The 20,263-nt window shown below is 43.6% G+C and overlaps 1 protein-coding gene across 1 annotated transcript in view; it reads right to left on the reverse strand.

Annotated features, from left to right (window-relative positions):
- Positions 1-3,328: 3,328 nt before the first annotated feature.
- Positions 3,329-20,263, reverse strand: part of LOC133933793 (potassium voltage-gated channel subfamily H member 8-like) — a 29,523-nt gene continuing 12,588 nt past the window's right edge. The window contains exons 7-15 of the mRNA XM_062381017.1: positions 13,556-13,763; positions 11,382-11,762; positions 10,792-10,991; positions 9,896-10,145; positions 7,662-7,876; positions 4,835-5,109; positions 4,603-4,712; positions 4,395-4,447; positions 3,329-4,242 (exon numbers count right to left, since the gene is read on the reverse strand). Coding sequence (XP_062237001.1) covers positions 3,535-4,242; positions 4,395-4,447; positions 4,603-4,712; positions 4,835-5,109; positions 7,662-7,876; positions 9,896-10,145; positions 10,792-10,991; positions 11,382-11,762; positions 13,556-13,763 — 2,400 coding nt within the window. The 3' untranslated portion in view covers positions 3,329-3,534. The remainder of the gene's footprint in view (positions 4,243-4,394; positions 4,448-4,602; positions 4,713-4,834; positions 5,110-7,661; positions 7,877-9,895; positions 10,146-10,791; positions 10,992-11,381; positions 11,763-13,555; positions 13,764-20,263) is intronic.

Raw genomic sequence — 20,263 nt, forward strand, 5'->3', positions numbered from 1 at the left:
ATGGTTATTTTTAATTGTATAATAAAACCAACCAGTTTAAATCAAGTACAGTTACTGTTTTAATTTATCTATTGCTATAGTGAGATATTTTATAGCTATAATCGAAACTGCCAGAGACAATATTTGCACTATTTACCTGTTTCTTTAACATTTTAACTCATTTATTTGAACGTTTTATCAACGTTTCCCAAGTTTTAAATCCTCCAATCAACTTTTAAGTAAACGCTCACTCACTTTTCAGGATGTCGCTGTACTTGCTGGGGAATAAACTCCATCCATTGGCGAAAACGAGGGAATCCAGCCTGAGAGAATAAGGGTTTTCCAACGTGTCCCTTCGTAGAACAGGACAACAAAGTAAGGAAAGCACAGGCCAGGCGAGGAGAGCAGGCAGGGGAGATGTCAAGACGAGGAGAGATGAGGAGGGACTGCTGCTGCCTGCTGAGTAAAGAGCAGTAAAATGACACATGTAGGGAGGGGGGAGGAAGAGGGAGGAAGAGGGAGGAGGAGGGAGGAGGTAGATGGGCTTTGGGAGGGAAACCTGGAGACAGAATGACACACGTTAAGTTATAATTTATTCAAACAATCCCAGATATGAAGCCCTCAGGTAAATAGAACGTGGGGAAAAAAGAGCTTCCATCTTTTTTTGGTGGAAAGACAAATGAATAATGTGATGACAAATTTAGAAAAGGGAGAATTGATGTCCCAGATGCTGTGAGGAGGACCAGAAGACAGAGGTTAGGAGAAGGTGACTGATGATCAGATTGAGACAAATGTGATCGAACAGGAAGTGAAGGAACAACTACACTGAAGAGAAACGTTCAAAGGTGAATATGATTTTCAAAAATGGGACATAAGAGAGAAGCTCTTTGTCTGCCGCCTAGTGGTGAGAATGAAAACAACAACCTCAAGTTAAAGGACTGAACCTGAAAAGTATTTGCCTTTTGGGAATTTTGTGAACATTCCAGGCCAAACCTCTCCCGTGCGTGTGAATACTTCCTGCTTCACTACGACTGCTAACCATGACCCACAATGTGGCATTGTCACGTTGATATGAAACGTTACACCCGGGTGGGGAGGAGTGAGGCAGAGGAATCTCCACCCGGGGCCAGATGGGAACAGGCCCCTCCAGCGAATGTCTTTGAAGCCACAAATAAACACATGCTTTTCTTTATTGTGAGTCAAAAAGTACAATGACTTAATTTTTACATTATTTATCCCCCCCCCCCCCCCTTCTGTGGAAACAAGTGTGTGCCTAAAACTTAACACACACATTACTACAATAACCAATGGAGATTCAAACAAAACACTATTTTTATTTGATCCATTGCTTTAATTTGTATAAAAGCATTTTCAGAGTGTCCTGTGTCTGCTTTCAGTCAAAGCACTTTGTAAAACATGTTTTTAAAGGTGCTATATGAATAAAGCATTTGTTATTACATAGTGAATATATAAGAATAAATTATAGGAGATAAATGAGTAAGAATTGAAACTTAAAAATGTATATGTGGATAGCAACAAAATGTTATTTTAAAGATTATTAGGTGTTTGAAAACCGAGGTCTGGGTAAGGAAAGGGAAATATATATATAAGTATGTATCGTAAGTTTATTTTGCCCATATAAGCTAAACTGATCAATACAATAATCAAAGCAAACACAAAATGGTAAATGTTTCAGTGACAGCTTATCAGAAGCTTATTGGTCTTTTTAATGCAAAGTTTATATTTTGTATTTTTGTAATGTTCTTTTCATTGTTTTATGAGCAGAAGATTTAATTGTAAAATGCTTTAAAGAAGGACATCAAAGTTTGTTGTTTACTTCACATACTTTCTCTCCATCCATCACTTACTGTACAAGTTCTGTACGTTTATTTATGTGTTTCCGTTAAAGTGGCGGCTCTGGATCTCACAGTGGTCAGCATTGCTGGAGATGGAAGAATAGTCACCTATCATTACTACTCAGCCTGTCTGCCTTCCTGTCGCTCCTCCTCTGTGGTGTGCGTGTGTGTGTGTGTTTGCGTGTGTGTGCATGTGTGCGTGCGTTCCACTGCCAACACTTATCTGTCCTACATCATCTTAAGCGCCTTGGACAGCTCACCACAAGTCGCTCACCATGAGTAAGAGCTGTATGTGTGTGTGTCAGTGTGTGTGTGTGTGTGTGTGTGTGTATGTGTGTGTGTGTGTTTGTGTGTTGATATGCTGAAGGACTTTCACTAGGCCTCAGTGAAAACAAACCAGCTTTTATTACCTGTATTAATTTTCATTTTGATAAAAATACCTAAAAATTTCCAATTTTGCGATTTGAGAAGCTGGAAGCATTTTTACTCCTAAATTAAATTAAATTAAATTAACTGCATATTTCTCTTTTCTTTTTGCAGCTCTGGTCATTAGATGCCATATCTTCATACGTTCCTCTCACTCAGGTTAGATGTAATCTGCTATAATCTGACATTTCAAACTGTAGATAACCTCTGAACCTTGAGAGAAGAGTGAAGTCGTGGCTGTTGTTCTATTTTCAGTGGGGAAATGCTGCCCCCTTGTGGCGCCTATGATAATCACATGTAACTCACAGCCTAATTATTTATTTAAAACATGAACAGATTCAAATTTTTTCTGTAGAGTTGGACTATAATTAGACTGGTAGCATTGACAACACTGCCCTCTAGTAGTCATTAAAGGAACTGCAGCTAAAGATGCATCGCATTGACTTCCACTTGATTTAGACCTAATATACAAACATTGAAAGTGAGCCATCATGTTTTGGACATTGTTTTCTTAATGATACACGTCCAGTCATTTGCTGCTGCACACAGGGAGCTGAGCCGAAGCCAAAGTCATAAAAATCATCAAATACAGGTCGAGAAGCACCTGAGCTGCAGGAACGAGTGTTACAGGGACTGAGTTGACTCCTACCTGAGGTGCTGTGACTCCACCCGGGTGGAGAGCAGGACCTGGTGGATTAGTGAAAGGAGATCCAGACACTGATGACAGTTCCTCTGTGCTTCAGAAGCTCCAGGGAGAGTGCTTCACTCCTGCAGGTTCCTGGGGGGATGGGGGGGGTCTTCAATGAGCATCACAAACACAAGGGCACCTGCAGGGCGCCACCTGCAGGACGCCACCTGCAGGGCGCCATCTGCCTCACTATCCATCGATCTGTCTTTAAGAAAATGAACTCAACTTTAACTGATTCTTGATTGACTGGTGAAAGACTGTGTTTGTGTGTGTGTGTCATGTGTAAATAGTGTTTTCACATTCACAGATTTTCACATCGATTCTTCTCTTTTTCCGCCAAAGTACCAACTTGAGTAACTCAAGTAACTAACCAAAGTGAAACTGTAAAACAAACTCTTTTATTGTCAGATCTGCTTCCACCTGGTTCACATGATCATAGTTGAGAATCCTTTCAAATCAATGTATTTACATCGTAGCTCACAGGCCAAACTTTAGGCAAACGTTTGTCATGCAGTAAGCCGTGTGGTGCATGCTGGTCCCAGTCTGTCAGTCCCGTGCAAGTGTCAGTGCCTCGTTCTCCTCGGCTCACGCTGTGGGCTGTCCTTCGTCCACGAAGCTGATCTGAGCGGGGCTCCCCCCCCACTCCATCTCTTGCAGGTTCAGGATTGGTTCTCGGGGGTGCGAGGGCTGGAGAAGGGGCTGGAGGTGAGGCTGGGAAAGGGAAGACTGGGGCATGAACTGGGACTGAGGATGGAACTGGAGCTGGGACTGGGACACGAGCTGGAGATGTGATTGTGGCTCGCTACCAGGTCCTGATAAGTGCATCAAGAGGGGGTTGATTGATGATGGGTGGCTTGATGAGAAAAGAGAAGGGATGGAGGAGGAGGAGTAAAGATGAGGTGAGGCTGCGTGCTCATGGGGAGAGCTGTTGAGTGACGGAGGAGCGGAGCAATGGGGGACGTGGGGAGGCGTGTGGGTGTGATGAGGAAGAGGAGGAGAATGTCGGGGAGGTGAACACGGATCTCCTCGGAGCACCGGCATGCTGAGCTGAGGAGAGGACGGCTCCGGCATCAGGACGCCCGGACGGTTCCGTTCGTCTGACCCGTCCACACGTGTGTTCTGGGTGAGAAGGGGCGGGGCCGGGGAGCAGCTGAGCGAAGACATGCTGGGAGGCGGAGTCACGGCGTTGTGTGTCAGCAGCATGGCAGGGTTGTGGAAGAGCGGCTTGAGAAGACGCGTCATTTCCTGCAGCTCCTGACTCACAGCTGTCACCTGACGGGAAAGGACGCTCATCTGGAAAATGTGAGGAGAAGGTTACTCACACGTCCAATTCTGTCTGTACAGTAGCTCTGCATTATTCGTTTAACCCTTTAAGTTTATTCAGTTTTTAAAATTGTATTTTGGTTTTCACTGTTTTGCTCTGTAACACATTTTTAGGGCCTTACCTCGTGTTTGAGCTTAGCAATGGTCTGCATGGTGTCCCCATCATCCAGGGCCCCTGTGGACACACACATGCTGAGTGAATAGGAGCTTCTACAGCGGATAATTAAGAACAGATTAGTTATTCATTCAATTACATGTCACTGAATCCAAGGCTGACGTTGTCATTTAGAATAAGGAATGAACGTGGTCCGGTGGTTTGTGTGTGTTCACCTGGGGAGGCTGTATCAGGGCTGGGTAAGAAACTCGGAGATGCACTGGGAGAGAAATCAAACTTCGGAGCTGTGGCGCTGCGGTTTTCTGTCTCGATCCCGTCCACGAACCTGAGGACACACAGGAGGAGGGAGACGCTGAGTTTCACACAGGACAAAAAGGTAATTAATCAAGAAATGATAAGTCATATCCCCTCTGACGCCTGCTCGATTAATCAGTGAGTGTTTCCTACCGCGGGCTGAGGTCCGGCCGCAGGCAGCTGAAGCTCACCACGGGGATCTGCAGGCTGGCGGGCCGAGCGTGATCGCCCGACGGCCTGAACGGTCTCGGAGGCAGCAGCGGGGAGCGGAGAGGGGAGCGCAGGGGGGAGCGCAGCCCCCGGCCCAGGCTCCCGAGGGAGGGGATCCTGGTGAGGGGGGAGCGCTCCCCCTCGGATCCGGACCCCTCCTCGTCCTCCTTGATGGAGGGAAGCTTCTTCACGAATCCTCCGTTGCTCTCGCAGTCTGCCTGAAGAACGAAAACCAACAATGAAGAAGGTCTTACACAGTCAACATCAGAGATATGCTCTCATTTCATCTTATCATGGAAAGTTCTGTTTTGAAAACCCAGACACCGGAGGTAAAAAGCTGCTCTCACACATTCAGGATGTTGTGTAACTTTTCAAGAGGACACACCCGACAGACTCACAACCTGAATTAAGTAGCTGGGATGGAACTGGGACACAGCTTGTGAATTAATGAGAGCTCAGAAACAGGAGGAGAGTGTTGAGGTGGAGCTCTTCGACCAGGTGGTGGCGCTGCTGAGCCGTAGACGAGTGCTTGCAATTCACAAAGGCTGCGATGGCCGACCTCCATTCAGTTTATCGGCTGCGCTGCAGAAAGAGCGTTCTCATTCAGAACCAAGCGAGCAGAGACACGCAGCTCCTCTGAGGCTTCATTTTTTAATCTCAGAATAAATTTAAAAAAATGGACGACCTTTAAAAGATGCTCATTACTCCTGACAAGCCATATTCAAGCAGATCGCCCTTTCAGAATAAAGTTCCTGCAGTCAGCATCTTCTTAATGGAGGGGAAAGCTAACAGACTAATATTTCCCTTCATCTTCACAGGAATGAAATTGAACGTTGATTAAAAAACTGGCAAACAAATCCCATCTCCTCCCTTCATTTCCTTCCCCTCTCTTCCTCTTCTTCTCCTGCTCCTCCTCCCCTGTCACCACCATCCTTCCCCTTCTCCACCCCCCCTCTGTTTGTTGTCTTCCCCATCCAGTCTTTGACTCACGTGTCCGGCTGGTATTTTTAGATCATGGAGGTTTAATTTTAGCAGAAGTTTGCCTGGAGGGGTCGGAGCGGGGAAGGGTCTGTTTGGAGTTTCAGTGAGTGTTTGTGTGTTTGTGTGTCTGTGTGTGTGTGTGTGTGTGTGTGTATGAGAGAGAGACAGAGCAGCACGTGCCACCCTTGATATGCACTGCAGCATGTCACAATAAGGGCATCAACCAGTCTGTGTCTTTGTGGGTGTAAAGAAAGTGAAATACGGGTGAAGCATGTGAGGGATGTTGCACATTCATATGGGCCCTGTGTGTGTGTGTGTGTGTGTGTGTGTGTGTGTGTGTGTGTGTGTGTGTGTGTGTGTGTGTGTGTGTCTCTGCATCATTCAGCAAAGACAAATATGCTGTGTTATGATATGAAGGTGTGATGCGGCATGTCTCTTTCTGTGTGAGTCGGCACATGAATGCAAACATCAGTGTGGTTCTTCCTCCCTCCTCTTCCTCTCTCCTCTTCCTCCCTCCTCTTCCTCCCTCCTCTTCCTCTCTCCTCTCCCTCCCTGAGCTTCCTTTTCGTCCTGATGTTTTTTGCGACTCGTCTCCATCTGTTTGTTCCTCTATATTTATCCAGGCAGGGATGACCCCGCCCCTCCTCCTCCCATCTGACAGCGCTATTTTTAGCGCCACGCCACGCTCGGTGGAGGACGCACTACTGCTCCAGCTGCACGTGTTTAAATGTGTGAGTGTGTGTGTGTTTGTTTTGTGTGTGTTTTCAGGCTGGTGTCAGCTAAATCCATGTGATGGTGACAGATGAGACTTTCAGATTTACTTTTTTGTGGCTAGTTTCTGATATAAATGTAAACATGTCTTTTTAGGGAAATAATCAGCACATTAAAATGCTGCAAAGAAATGGAATACATGTTTCTACTATTGTGACTTTGATAGATTTTTTTTCTCTACTTAACATAGTGTCTTTCATTAGATTTGGAGCTATTATATAATACCTGAGTCCACTGCAGTTTAAGTAAGCTGCACTTATTTGTTAGTATCCAAAGTATCTAAGTGTGTGATGTTCATCTAATGATACCATGGCCAGGTGTTAATGTTCTGGTCAAAACACAAGTCGTTAGATTATGATCACACAGTGTGTGTTCTCCTGACGTTTCCCTTGGATCTCTGCTCTGATTACCAGGCTTACTCAAACAGATAATGTGACGTGGGAATTTACAGTGTGCGCTGATTATTCATGTGAACGCCGCAGCTGAGTTCCATCTGTAAATCAATGGCACTGGAATCATCCATGTTTAACTCAAGTTCTCTCTGTTGGCTGCATCTCGAGCAGAAGCCCCAGCCTTCTCCTCACTCCCAGTCCAGATGGCTATCCTTTTTTTTTTTCAAGTGCAAAGCCATCACGCCGACGCTGCGTTAAATGCCGGCCGGAGGAGATCACCGCACAGCTGAGACGATTGTGAAAAACAGAAGGAGTCTAATTATGGGTTTTAGCCAGAATCTCCTCTAAGGACACTGGATAAAACTGTGCTGCATCTCCAGGATGTGACTTTAATAAAATCTTCATTGCTGCCACAAGGGAATGAAAAAATATCTCAGGGTTTTGAGTGAAGGAAAGATGGAGAGAGGGATCCACAGATGGCACCAGACACAATGTAAAGATCAAGGTTTCAAAGCAGCGATGGATGGACATTGGGCTTATTCACATGTTTGATGAAACACAGAAACTATGTGTAACATTTAAAACCAAAGAGTTCCAGTTGCGTGATCGTGTTTCCATCAGCGTACCTCCGTGTTGTGTCCTTCCCGGAGGTTGTATGTCAGGTCGTGTTGGATCTCTGTGATGAACTTTTGGGCGTAGTCAGAATACAGGCAGAGCACCTCGCGGAGGCCTTTGAGGCTGATGTACTGCAGGTCACAGTAGGTCAACGCCTTCACACACGCGTTGGTCTTAATCACTTCCTCCTGCGTCAAACAGTCAGAGCCAATCAGGTCGCCCCGGCCTGGAAAACAGTGACACGGCAAAAAATCATCAACTTCAATGGAACAGGCCTTTGTTATTTTAAGTAGTTTGGTGTTTTCCACCATAAAAGTAATTTAGAATATTGCAGCAATATATTCTTTGTATTCTTCCTGTTATTTGAGTGGATGAGCTCCACAGCTGCAGATCCAAAGGGGCAAAGCCAAAATAATTTGAGTGCACAAATGTGTGTGTGAGAGAGAGAGAAGGAAAGGATGTGTGTTTATGCGTTCACGTGTGTCCTTGCATCTTTGTAGGGGAAAGTGTGTGTGTGTTTTGTGCACATACACGTGCAGGTACAGCACATAAGCAGCAGGTATGCTAATCAGTTCTGCCTCTTTCCTCTGTGGGCAGCCGTCACTTCATTATTTACCAGTTAGATCATTAACATGAGAAACTGTATTGCCAATTTGCTCCCTCTGCAATATATGGGCCTGATCTGACTCCAGCGCCTGTTTGTGAGTCTGTTTGTGTTTATCGATTCCGTTTCATCCGTGTTGTGCAGAATGGAAGTGTTGTCAGACTCGGCTCCTGAGAGAATCTTATTCTGGAGCAGTGACAGGCCTCTGGTTCGAGCAGTTTAATCAGCTCAACTACTGGAGACATGTTGTACTTTGTTTAGTTTGTATTATGTGAATTTCCGAGTTGCAGAGTTTCGTCTGAGTGGAACTGTGTCTCGATGTTTATAATTGGTTTTCTGGTATTTGTAGGTAACTGGGATAACTAATGCTGAGGTTTTTAATTGGGAATTTGTCTTCCGCAGTTCAGCTTGCCAGCTTGTCTCAGCAGCTGAAGAGCCTGATATTTCCTTCAGGAGCTAAAAATAAGCCTGACCACAGGATTAACATGCATGAGAAGGCAACACAACTCCAAATCTATGTTAATGTTGCCTTTTATATGCCGGATGAGTACATGTGTAACTGCTGGCCAGTGCTGTGACTATAACAACAACTTTATAAGGTGATAATAGATCAGAGCTGTTTACAGTTTGTTCAACTGCTGCCAAGAAGCAGAATAAATACATAAATTCATTCACTAAATTGTGCATTAATGTTGTTTATGGATTTCTCGAGGGCTTCTGGCTGCTCCCCAAACGGTTCCATCAATTCCCGGCTCACGCACAATCTTTCACCCAACGGCGTGCGGAGCGTTGCCCACAGGGACGGCGTAATATGGGAATGATTGCAGATTTTTATCAGCGCAGGGCTGCTCTCCTTCATTATGTTCGTCTCCACAGAAGCTGGCTGGCTATTAAATGCTGCCAGTCCAATAACTTGTTAATGGTAAAAGCCCTTTCTTATCTTGTGCTCTTAAAGCCCCGACCAGACTCCAAGATAGACCGAAGAGAAGAGGTATCGCATCCTTGATTCTCTCCCCTGCACAAATTGGTTGGTAATTGAAAAGCTGATTTTAAATAGTTTTTCTTAAGATATTCCTTAATAAAGAACTCTGTGGCTTCTTCTGCTCGAGGCGGGTTTGGAGTCCAAGAAACAGAAGTCCTTCTAACTCCACGTTTGCCCAACAGGAACCTTGACTCAAACCCTTCCCCCCACCAACTCGAAGCATAGCCCATTGATGTACTTACCTGCTTCTTAAACCTGGCTCTGGATAAGCAGAAATAAAAGGGGCTTGACAAGGGATTGATGGAGACTCCCATATTAACCAATTACAGAAAATGGTGCTGTCCATGGTGCTGAACTTCAGCACCATGTCATTTAGTTGTGTCCGACATCTATTATATTATATTTTATGATGATTTTACAATTTAATATGTGCATCTTTACAGAATAATACTAATGGTCGATATATTATCGTTTTAAATACAAAGTGCTAAACGATGTTATGATTAAACGTAAGAATTAAAATGAAAAAGAGAAGTAAAAACAGTTAGCTTTTACTTTTTCATTAAAATTGACTGATTGCTGAATCATTTATTTCCATGCAGCTAATTAGGCACAGTTGGAAACCATCCAATTGTTATGCTGAAGTGTTTGTAAGTTACCTAGAATGGCCAGCACGGTGCTGTCCTTGAGCACCTCCATGGAGCCCGAGCACACAAAGTAGATGGCCTGGAGGGCGTCTCCCTGGCGGATGAGGAACTCCCCGGGGGCGCAGAAGGAGGTCTTGATGATGAGGGAGAGGGAGCGTAGGCACCCCCTGCTGGCCGACTCGAAGAGCGGCAGCTGCAGTAGCTCGTTGTTCAGGTGCATGGCGATGTCGGCCCTCAGCTCATCCGGGAAGTCCTTCAGCAGCTGTGGAGAGAACATTTGTTTAATAACTGCAAATCATGTGTCTTTATCTCATTTAGCTTTTCTTTTCCTTCTGTATCATGTTTGACTGTGAGTGTGTGGGAAGGTGAAGGCAACAGGATGAAATAAAACCTTTCACCTTCCCACATAGCGAACAGTTCCTCTCAGTGTTTAAAGTCTATCTTAAGTCTGGCTTACTCGCATCGCTCTCATAAGACCAAATCAAACAGCTCTCTGGGACATTATCTGCTAAACAACTCCTGCGAGGGAAAAACACATTTACCCCAAAACATTAGTGCCTGTCCAACAGTATGTTATCAATCTAGAAAGGATTATCTGTTGTAGCCAAACACACTGAGAGTGATTTTGTGACAATGACGCCATTAATCCTTGAAATTAAGATGGCTGCAACAGTATGATGGAAATCAAAACAAAACCTAAATCCTCTCTATGACTTTGAGCCGTTTCTTCAGTTTGCCTGGAGGACAAATCAGCCGACTGGCACTTTTCGGTTTTAGGGCCACTTGATCCCATCGTTAGTGTCAAGGTCAAACAATCCACCAAGGTCACACAACCATTTCAGAAAGTCCAGCATTCTCAGACAGAAGCTTGTTTGCCATTCAGAGCTAGATAATATAAATTCTCCTACCTCGCTGACATCGATACCGTTGTTGACAGACCAGGTCGTCTGGAAACACTCCATCATGCGTTGCTCAAGAGCCTTGGGCAGCCTGTGCACGCGGATGAAGTCCTTCAGGTCCTTGGTGCGGGTCTGGTAGAGGGAGCGGCGCGAGTACATCCTCTGAATGATGGCGGTCACGTTACCAAACACCACGGCGTGCATCAGTGCTGCAGAGGAGACGGAGAAAGAGGGACAAGGATGAAAGTTAAAGGTTGTGATCTGCCGAGATTTAAACTGTTTAAGAACTTAATAACTACTCAAAACTAAGAGAAATAACTATTTCCCAGGAGTAAAGCCCTTGCTAGGTTATTGTAACTTGGTATTGCAGTCAGCTGTGTTTTGCCTTGAAAGAAATCGAAAATGCTAAAACAAGTGATTTATGCTGTTCTGCTCAGATTCGCCTTTGATTAAAAATTCATGAGCCTCAAAATCCTTGTTTTCATTAATGACCCAGAGCTTCACAGTTTCCCAATTTGTGTAAAAGATCCTGATAAAAATGTGGATTATTTTGTCTCCACTGAAAACAATGTGACCGTAGCGTGTTGTGTTTTGCTCACCTCCGATCAGCATCGTGCAGATGGAGAAGATCTTCTCGGAGTCCGTGTTGGCGGACACGTTGCCGAAGCCCACGCTGGTCAGGCTGCTCAGAGCAAAGTACAGCGAGGTCACGTAGGAGCTCCTGACTGACGGGCCGCCGCTGAGCATCGTCCCCGAGCCGTTGGGCGTCCTCGGCGTCCTGGCCCTGCTGCCGTTCCACTGGCCCGAGCCAAGCAAACCCCCCCCGCTCAGCTGCTCCAACCCGGAGCCGTTCCACTGGCTGTGGTTCGTCAGTCCTGCCATCATGGCAGCCTGCGGCGAATCGGAGACCCCAAACAGGGAGGTCAGCGGTGCCAGGAAGTATGGCGTTCCCAAGCGTTTGGCAAGTTCATGGAGCCAGCCTGGTGGGGGGGGGGGGGGGATCAGGGGACAGTCCAGGATAGTTTGTCAGTTTAATGAGACTGCATCCATGCTCGTATGATGAACTTTACTAGCAGGCTTCATTAGCTGCGGTAACAAGGCTGGAAGGGCAGAGTAATTACTTGTGTGTTGGTGGTTGTGTATTTTGGAGGCGAGGCCAGACACAATGCATGCTCGGATCTCAGATAATGTCAGCTTACATTTATATTTATGCACGGGGCGGGTCATTTGTTTAGCTTCTGAATTTGTCCTCCTCTCTGTCTTTGGATTTATATTTTATAAGCTTGCAGGGCTTCTCTCTGGTTTACTCTGATCTTTTTAACATTATTCTGACCCAGAGCTCTTTGCCATGGACAGAGATTAGAATTTATTTATTTATGAGTCTTTTACACCGTCTCATTTCATCGGCCTCTTTTGCACATGCACAGAATGGTATAAAAAACAGGTAGAACAATTCTTCATTTAAAAAATTCAGGTTTCATGAGAATTCATTTTCTCCTTGTCCCTGGCAGTGTTTCAAGAAATCTGTTCATTTTAGTCCATAGTTATAAATGTGAATTTTTAAAAAATGATGTCCAGATGGTGATTTGACCATCAGATCAAAATTCACTGACACATTGGCGCCAATCTCCGAGCGAATTTCAGAGTCAGTCTGCTCCTGATAATTACCAATACAGCTTCCACACTGGAGCCCTATGCCACTAGCCTCCTGCTAATTGTTTGTAATGGTTCAGTTTGGTACAATGTCCACAGAGTCCCAGTTAACTCTCCTGAATGTATGTGTGATGTTAAAGTCACAGTAAATACATAATGAGTAGGACAAAGCCCTTTTGAAAGCTTTTCCTTTCCCCCATGAACATATCTGAGTGAATGTCTCTAGTCTCATAGATTTAAATCACTTAAACGCCGTCGCCACATGCACCTCACACTATTGTTGTTGTTTGGCACCGGTGAGCACAGTAGGAGGGGCAGACGGATCACCAGAATTAGAAGTGTTTTCTTAGTAAAAGGACGCACACAGACATCACATGCTGAGTGCACAGGAGCTCTGGATCGATTCACATTCAAAATGACACATGATTTGTTTGTGTTGATGTGTGTGCTTGTGATGCAGCTCAGGCCCAAACATTGTTCTGCTACAGAGGTTTGTACAGAAGCCATCATTTAAGAATCCTAACGAGCCGTTACGCTGGAAATTGTATTAAGTGACAAAATTTGACTTTGAGGTTTGTTAATGATTTTCTTACTTGAATCCCCATTTTCCATTCTGCCAATGTAATGGGAGTTTTTTAAGCATTTTTACTCCATTAACATCAAAATGCATTATTGCAATCAGATCATGCTTTACCACAAGTAGGTACAGGTGCAGACGCACATGTTGTGATCCGCTCGGCCAAAACTAACCACCTCTGGGGCTGTAATTGTGTTGTCAGTCTGTGTACAACATCTACTGAGCTGGAAATTATAAACACGTGCAACTGTTCCAAACAGGGTTGCAGCAGCTGGGGAGTTAGCTGCCATTTGCATCCTCTCAGACATGTGTGGACATTGAGTGTTGAGGCTAATCACGTTCTAATCAGGAACTAATCACAAAAACAGAGGGTTAGGAAAAAGAGGAAGGGTTAATTTGCGATGTAAAAACGTTTTACCTTTGCAGTGCAGATTCAATTTCACAACATTTTAGATGAGGTGTCATGTACATAGGAAAAGCACTCATTTAATTGTCACCTCAAAAGATAAAATTGCTAATAACACCACACACAGACACACAAACCTATATCCCAGGAGGCGAGGCTGTTGCTTTCGATCTCGCTGCGTCCGATGAAGTACCAGACGCAGGCCATCCAGTGAGCGAGCAGGGCGAACGTGGACATGAGCAGCGTCAGGACCACAGCGCTGTACTGGGAGTAGCGGTCCAGCTTCTGCAGGAGGCGCAAGAGACGCAGGAGGCGCACCGTCTTCAGCAGGTGGACGCCAAAGTTCTGGGAGAGGAGTGATGGACAAGAACAGATTTTCTTTAAAATTTGGATTGGATGAGTTCCTGTGATATAAATAGGAAATCAATCTCTGATTTAATCTTAAACGGTTTCTCTCTAAAGCCAGGGGAGGGATGTAATTCGAAATTACTTGTTCACCCTGAGAATTTGAATTAGTCCTGATTGGAAGCCATGATAGAGAAGAAGCTTCTCCACAGCCTCAGCTCAAATGGGACGACTAAAATCTGTCATATTTAACTCCAGATGAACTTAGAAAAGATATTTAGAGACAATCGCTGCCATTATCGTCCACAACTTTAATGACTTTATCCCTCATTTTCTGCTTATTGATTTCCTCCCTTATCTCTGTATTAACTGAGGATGCTATCCATTGTGTTACCGCCTCTTAAGTGTTGTGTTAAATGGAGGAGAGCTGTGGTTCTGGCACAAATGGTGATGAATTACATCACACTCAGACTGGGTCTAATTCTCTGGATATGTGGATATGCATCCATTCAGGGAATTTAATTCAGGACAAAATGCATGTGCATTTATTAATAGCTTTTCTCAATTGTTAGTCCATATTCAGAGGTGCTGACAGACCCAGTGGTTTCTGTTAACACAGTAAAACGTTTATATTTCCCTGGTGGGAGCATATTTTCATGAAGAAGTGTTGCACATATTATCTTTAAAATTCGAACCTTGTAACACAACTCAACAATATGTCAAGTATTTCTCTCATATGTGTCGATAAGGGCGATAATAATATTGATGGTTGGGGAAGAATAGATCAAAAACCTATTTAAGATTATGAGGAATCTTTGGGGGATTGATCCAAACGGTTATGAGGAAGCAATATAATGTTAAACATGATGGGAGCTGTAGTTTTTTGTACGTTTTCAAACATCATTTCTTTAACAAGTGTGATCTTCCGGGTTCCTCCCCTCTGCAGCACAGTGATCACAGTTGTTGTGCAATAGTAGGAGTAGAATTGACGTTGGCTAATTATTAATAATCATGAAATATGATTATTAAAATAACAATTATTTCTTAAAAATAATCAAAAAATGATAAAGCTATTAATTACGAATAGTAACACATTTAATTAGAAATGATACGGTTATCCATTAATAATAGTTAAAATAATTAATGAAAACAATAAAATTATCAATTAAGAATAATACAAATCTGTAATCATTGCTTATTGTCGCGGGGCACCACCCTGGTTACAGGGACCAACAATTCAATCTTTAAATATCAGTCTCAATGATATAGGTTATATTAATAATCTCAATATTTAGTATTAATGATTATATAATAAACAATGAAGGGTTTTAAGTTCGAACACAGGCTATAGTAATCCAGCTGTATACACATACATATGCACAAATAATCACAGAAATACAAATACTTTAATTACAAAAGTATTTATTAAAAAGGGGAAATAAAGTTAATGTTATTTCAATGATTCTTCATTTAACAAACTCCAATATTTCAAAGATGGTAACAACAGCAGCAGCACTTATCACAATTGTCACACATGTAATACGGAGTATCTATGTGTGTGTGTGGTCGTGTGTGTCTGCCTGTCTGTGTGTGTGTGTGTAAGAAAGAGAAAGGGGAGTGGCTATGGCGTAATGACGTGGTGACGTCCTCTGGCCGAATTCAAGGTGATGTCACATTCACGTACTTCCAAGATGGAGGTTACCTTAGTGACGCCACGTTGCGAAAAGCAAAATGGCTGCTGGTCACTGACCTTAACAAAGGGGATCTTTAAGACAAAGAGATTTCTTATCTCGTGGTTTTGGCGCCGAATGGCGTCGAGATGTATAAATGCTCGTTAAATCTAGATTTCTCCATGTAACATGAAATGTATAAATGTAGGTCGGGACGTGTGTAAAAACAGGTTTAGGAGGAGAGAGAGAGAGAGAGAGAGAGAGAGAGAGAGAGAGAGAGAGAGAGAGAGAGAGAGAGATCAGGAAACATCGTCAGAGACAACTACTAGCAAAGCAGGCAGTCCAGTTACGTGAGATTTATCTTTTAACAGATGTAAATCTCCGCACAATATCTCTGACGGTAACACGCAAAAAGGAAGCACCGGCTCTGTACCGCGCTCTTCTCAAAAACACAGTAAACAAAGAAACCGGATGTGTCGTCTCGGCCCGCCGTGTAGCACGGCTAAAAACAGATCAGCGATCTACAAACAAACATACAATCAAACAAATGACACGCTAAGTATTTAAACTAGTCTCTGCCCAGACAATAAAGCCTCTTACTGTGACCTCCGCGGTGTTGCTTGCGCGTGGGGCGCGGATTTCCCGGAAGTCCAGTGAATCTGTCGTTAAACTTCAGGATGCGTGCGAACGGGCGGATTCCTGGAAAACAAATCAGTGTCCTGGCCTCTTAAGCGGTGCTCCGGTGGGTCTCGTGGTTGCAACGGAGGTCAGCGCTGGACCGAAAAGAGCGAAGTCTCTTGCTCTTGGAACGAAATCGGCTTCGTCTCTTCTGCAGGGATGAGCAGCGGTTGACGCAGCTGTGGATTTGGAAAGAAAGTCTCTGAGCTCGGCCAGCGAGCGAGTGAGTTCCTGTGCACGGCCTTTTCAAGTTAAAAACAAAAATAGTCTCTATCAAAGTAAGATCAGACTTAAGATAAAAGAAAATGAAAGAAATGAAAGAAAATAACTCTGGTTGCCCCCTTTAGCAACTAAATCATCTGGAAAGACCCGGAGGGGTCTGTTGACGTCTTCAGAGCAGGGAAAATGGCAGCGAGCATTGATGTCTCAGTGGTTTTATTCTACCTGAGAGGTTCTGCCTCCTTGAGGTGCTGGTCATAGGATGATGCTGGCTTTAAGCCAATTGAGTGTCGGAGTTGGACCTCAGTGGGCGGTGCTTGGAACTCAGCGGGGGTCCTGAAGGCTCTTCAGGACATTTCCCAACCACCAGGGGGAGATTCTCAGGCCTGCTGGAGAATGTTTTCCCTCCAAAAGTTTTACGACCCTTTGTCCTCACCGTCGGCTCCAGTGTCTGGTGTTCAGCCTCTGGACTGTGGCCCAACATTCCCCCTTTTGGTCTGGAGATTGGGTTGTGACCCCGGTTTCCAGGGCAAAGTAGGTCAAGAGTCCAGTTATAATCCATGAGAGGTAATCCTTGAGTGGAGTGGAAGCAGTGAAAGTTAGTTCATTATGAGGCAGAGAGGCATAATTGTCTTTGAGGCATGAGTCTAAACAGAGAGAGGTAATTGTCTGGGCAGACAGGCTAAATAACATATATTCTAAAACACGGCACACATTTTCAATTTCACATAATGCTTATCAGCAGTTATTGTTACAATACCAAATGAATTTCGGTGAAGAGTGAAATGAAAGAAAAGGAAACAGAAGGAAATTCTGAGTACGTGCTGGTGTCTGAGGTAAACATGTGTTATCTTGTCAAACCACCACATTTAGAACGGCGAATCACGTTCGGTTGTTCGCTAATCGGTAAATTAAGGATGAATCCTACTCCTAGGTTCTGCAGATCTACCGATATAGGAAATTGCACTGCCAAGAGTAAATTGCCAAGTTTACCCGGGAGGGCTGCACAACCGTAGTGGTAGATAACTTCAAGATTCACTCAACGAGGTCTAAGAAGGTTCACTACCTGAACATACGTTATACAATTTACTGACAGATGGTCTAAGACATGCAACTATTGATGATGTGAGTGGTTTGCGTGGTCTCTCTGTTTGGAGTTGGGATTTCTCCCCCCCCCTTTTCAGATTTGGAGGGGAGAGGGAGTTTTGTTTAGTTTTGCACATGGGGATCAGTGTCTGGTCTTTGAGAAGAGCTTGGAGGAACAGGTGGCACAATGTCTCTCTGTTTCAGCCACACTTCTCCGTATTAACTCCTGTCCCAGAATGCATCCCATATTTTGGGTTTCGGTCACCATATCTATACTCCTGGTACTGATATGGTTTCCATTGGCTAAAAATAACTTCTCTGTTGAGAGGTATTCATATAATGAGATCTAAACCGATTGTGGGAGTTTTGTTCTTGCTCCGCCAGGCATGCTGCTAGCATGACTCTGAGCGCATCAACATGTTCTTGGGCTTGTCGCGTGGCCCTCTGTTTGCAGAGGAGTGCCAGGTGACCCAGAACGTAGGATAAACTCAATTTCGGACTAGTGGTGTTGTTGAGGTGTATGGTCAGTTCTTCAATCCTTGGATCGCATTAACTTAAATCATAATCCCTCAACTAACTCACTTCATCACTTAGAAAAATTGATCAGACTGGCGACTGTCTCTGACAGGTCGTCTGGCCTTGAGGGAGCCCTCGCCCCAGGGTGGTCCATGCTACTCATCTTCTGAGTGCGAAAGCACCTGGTGGGCTGCTCAAGCTTGCTTAGGTAAAAGCGGATAAAAACTTAATTATAGCATCACTATAAAATTCTTCAGACTGGCGACTGTCCCCGACAGGTCGTCTGGCCTTGAGGGAGCCCTCGCCCCAGGGTGGTCCATGCTACTCATCTTCTGATTGCGAATCGCACCTGGTGGGCTGCTCAAGCTTGCTTAGGTTAAAGCGAATAAAACTTAATAAACACTACACAAGATGCACAGGTGAGCCTCACTCTGTGTCTATATAGTAGCGCTATGTAGGATAGCTCGATGGCTCAATCCTTTAGACCTAGTTGGTTAACAACTAGTCTACTCGTAACTAGTCTCTCAAATCTAGTTAGTCTCTTTGAAATTCAAAGCATGCAGAAATTTTCCAATAAAAAAAAAAAAATTACTAAACTACTGAAACGTAGTCAGCAACCAACCATAGTGATACACAACGTCTGCTTAGCAAAGGGGATTAAGAATAACGAAAATTCAAAGAGAAATACATTTCCATAATTGTTTTCCTCTTAAGAAAATTAATTATAATTATCGTGCATTGAGATGACACAACCACTAATATGCAATAAGCATCCAACAACGGATACACAAGGCAATAGTATACCTGCTTGGCACAGGTGCAAAGGGATTACAAATAAAAAAATTCAAAGAGCAATAAATTTCCGAATTATGTTTCTCCTTAAGAAATTAATTATAATTATTGTGCATCGCGAATACACAACCACCGATTACACTCTGCAGCCAATCACAGATACGCAAGGCACGAGTATACCTGTGTTGCAAAGGTGCAGGGGAATTTAGAAAACAAAAAAAAAAAAATTCTTTCTTTGACAATGAATCTGGATCATTGTACACAGTATTATGATACAGCTGGAGTTATATACCCTCACACGGGGCACCATTTATGTTGTGCAATAGTAGGAGTAGAATTGACGTTGGCTAATTATTAATAATCATGAAATATGATTATTAAAATAACAATTATTTCTTAAAAATAATCAAAAAATGATAAAGCTATTAATTACGAATAGTAACACATTTAATTAGAAATGATACGGTTATCCATTAATAATAGTTAAAATAATTAATGAAAACAATAAAATTATCAATTAAGAATAATACAAATCTGTAATCATTGCTTATTGTCGCGGGGCACCACCCTGGTTACAGGGACCAACAATTCAATCTTTAAATATCAGTCTCAATGATATAGGTTATATTAATAATCTCAATATTTAGTATTAATGATTATATAATAAACAATGAAGGGTTTTAAGTTCGAACACAGGCTATAGTAATCCAGCTGTATACACATACATATGCACAAATAATCACAGAAATACAAATACTTTAATTACAAAAGTATTTATTAAAAAGGGGAAATAAAGTTAATGTTATTTCAATGATTCTTCATTTAACAAACTCCAATATTTCAAAGATGGTAACAACAGCAGCAGCACTTATCACAATTGTCACACATGTAATACGGAGTATCTATGTGTGTGTGTGGTCGTGTGTGTCTGCCTGTCTGTGTGTGTGTGTGTAAGAAAGAGAAAGGGGAGTGGCTATGGCGTAATGACGTGGTGACGTCCTCTGGCCGAATTCAAGGTGATGTCACATTCACGTACTTCCAAGATGGAGGTTACCTTAGTGACGCCACGTTGCGAAAAGCAAAATGGCTGCTGGTCACTGACCTTAACAAAGGGGATCTTTAAGACAAAGAGATTTCTTATCTCGTGGTTTTGGCGCCGAATGGCGTCGAGATGTATAAATGCTCGTTAAATCTAGATTTCTCCATGTAACATGAAATGTATAAATGTAGGTCGGGACGTGTGTAAAAACAGGTTTAGGAGGAGAGAGAGAGAGAGAGAGAGAGAGAGAGAGAGAGAGAGAGAGAGAGAGAGAGAGAGAGAGAGAGAGAGAGAGAGAGAGATCAGGAAACATCGTCAGAGACAACTACTAGCAAAGCAGGCAGTCCAGTTACGTGAGATTTATCTTTTAACAGATGTAAATCTCCGCACAATATCTCTGACGGTAACACGCAAAAAGGAAGCACCGGCTCTGTACCGCGCTCTTCTCAAAAACACAGTAAACAAAGAAACCGGATGTGTCGTCTCGGCCCGCCGTGTAG

This window comes from Platichthys flesus, chromosome 22 (genome assembly GCF_949316205.1).
Source record: "Platichthys flesus chromosome 22, fPlaFle2.1, whole genome shotgun sequence".
Taxonomy (NCBI): Eukaryota; Metazoa; Chordata; class Actinopteri; order Pleuronectiformes; family Pleuronectidae; genus Platichthys; species Platichthys flesus.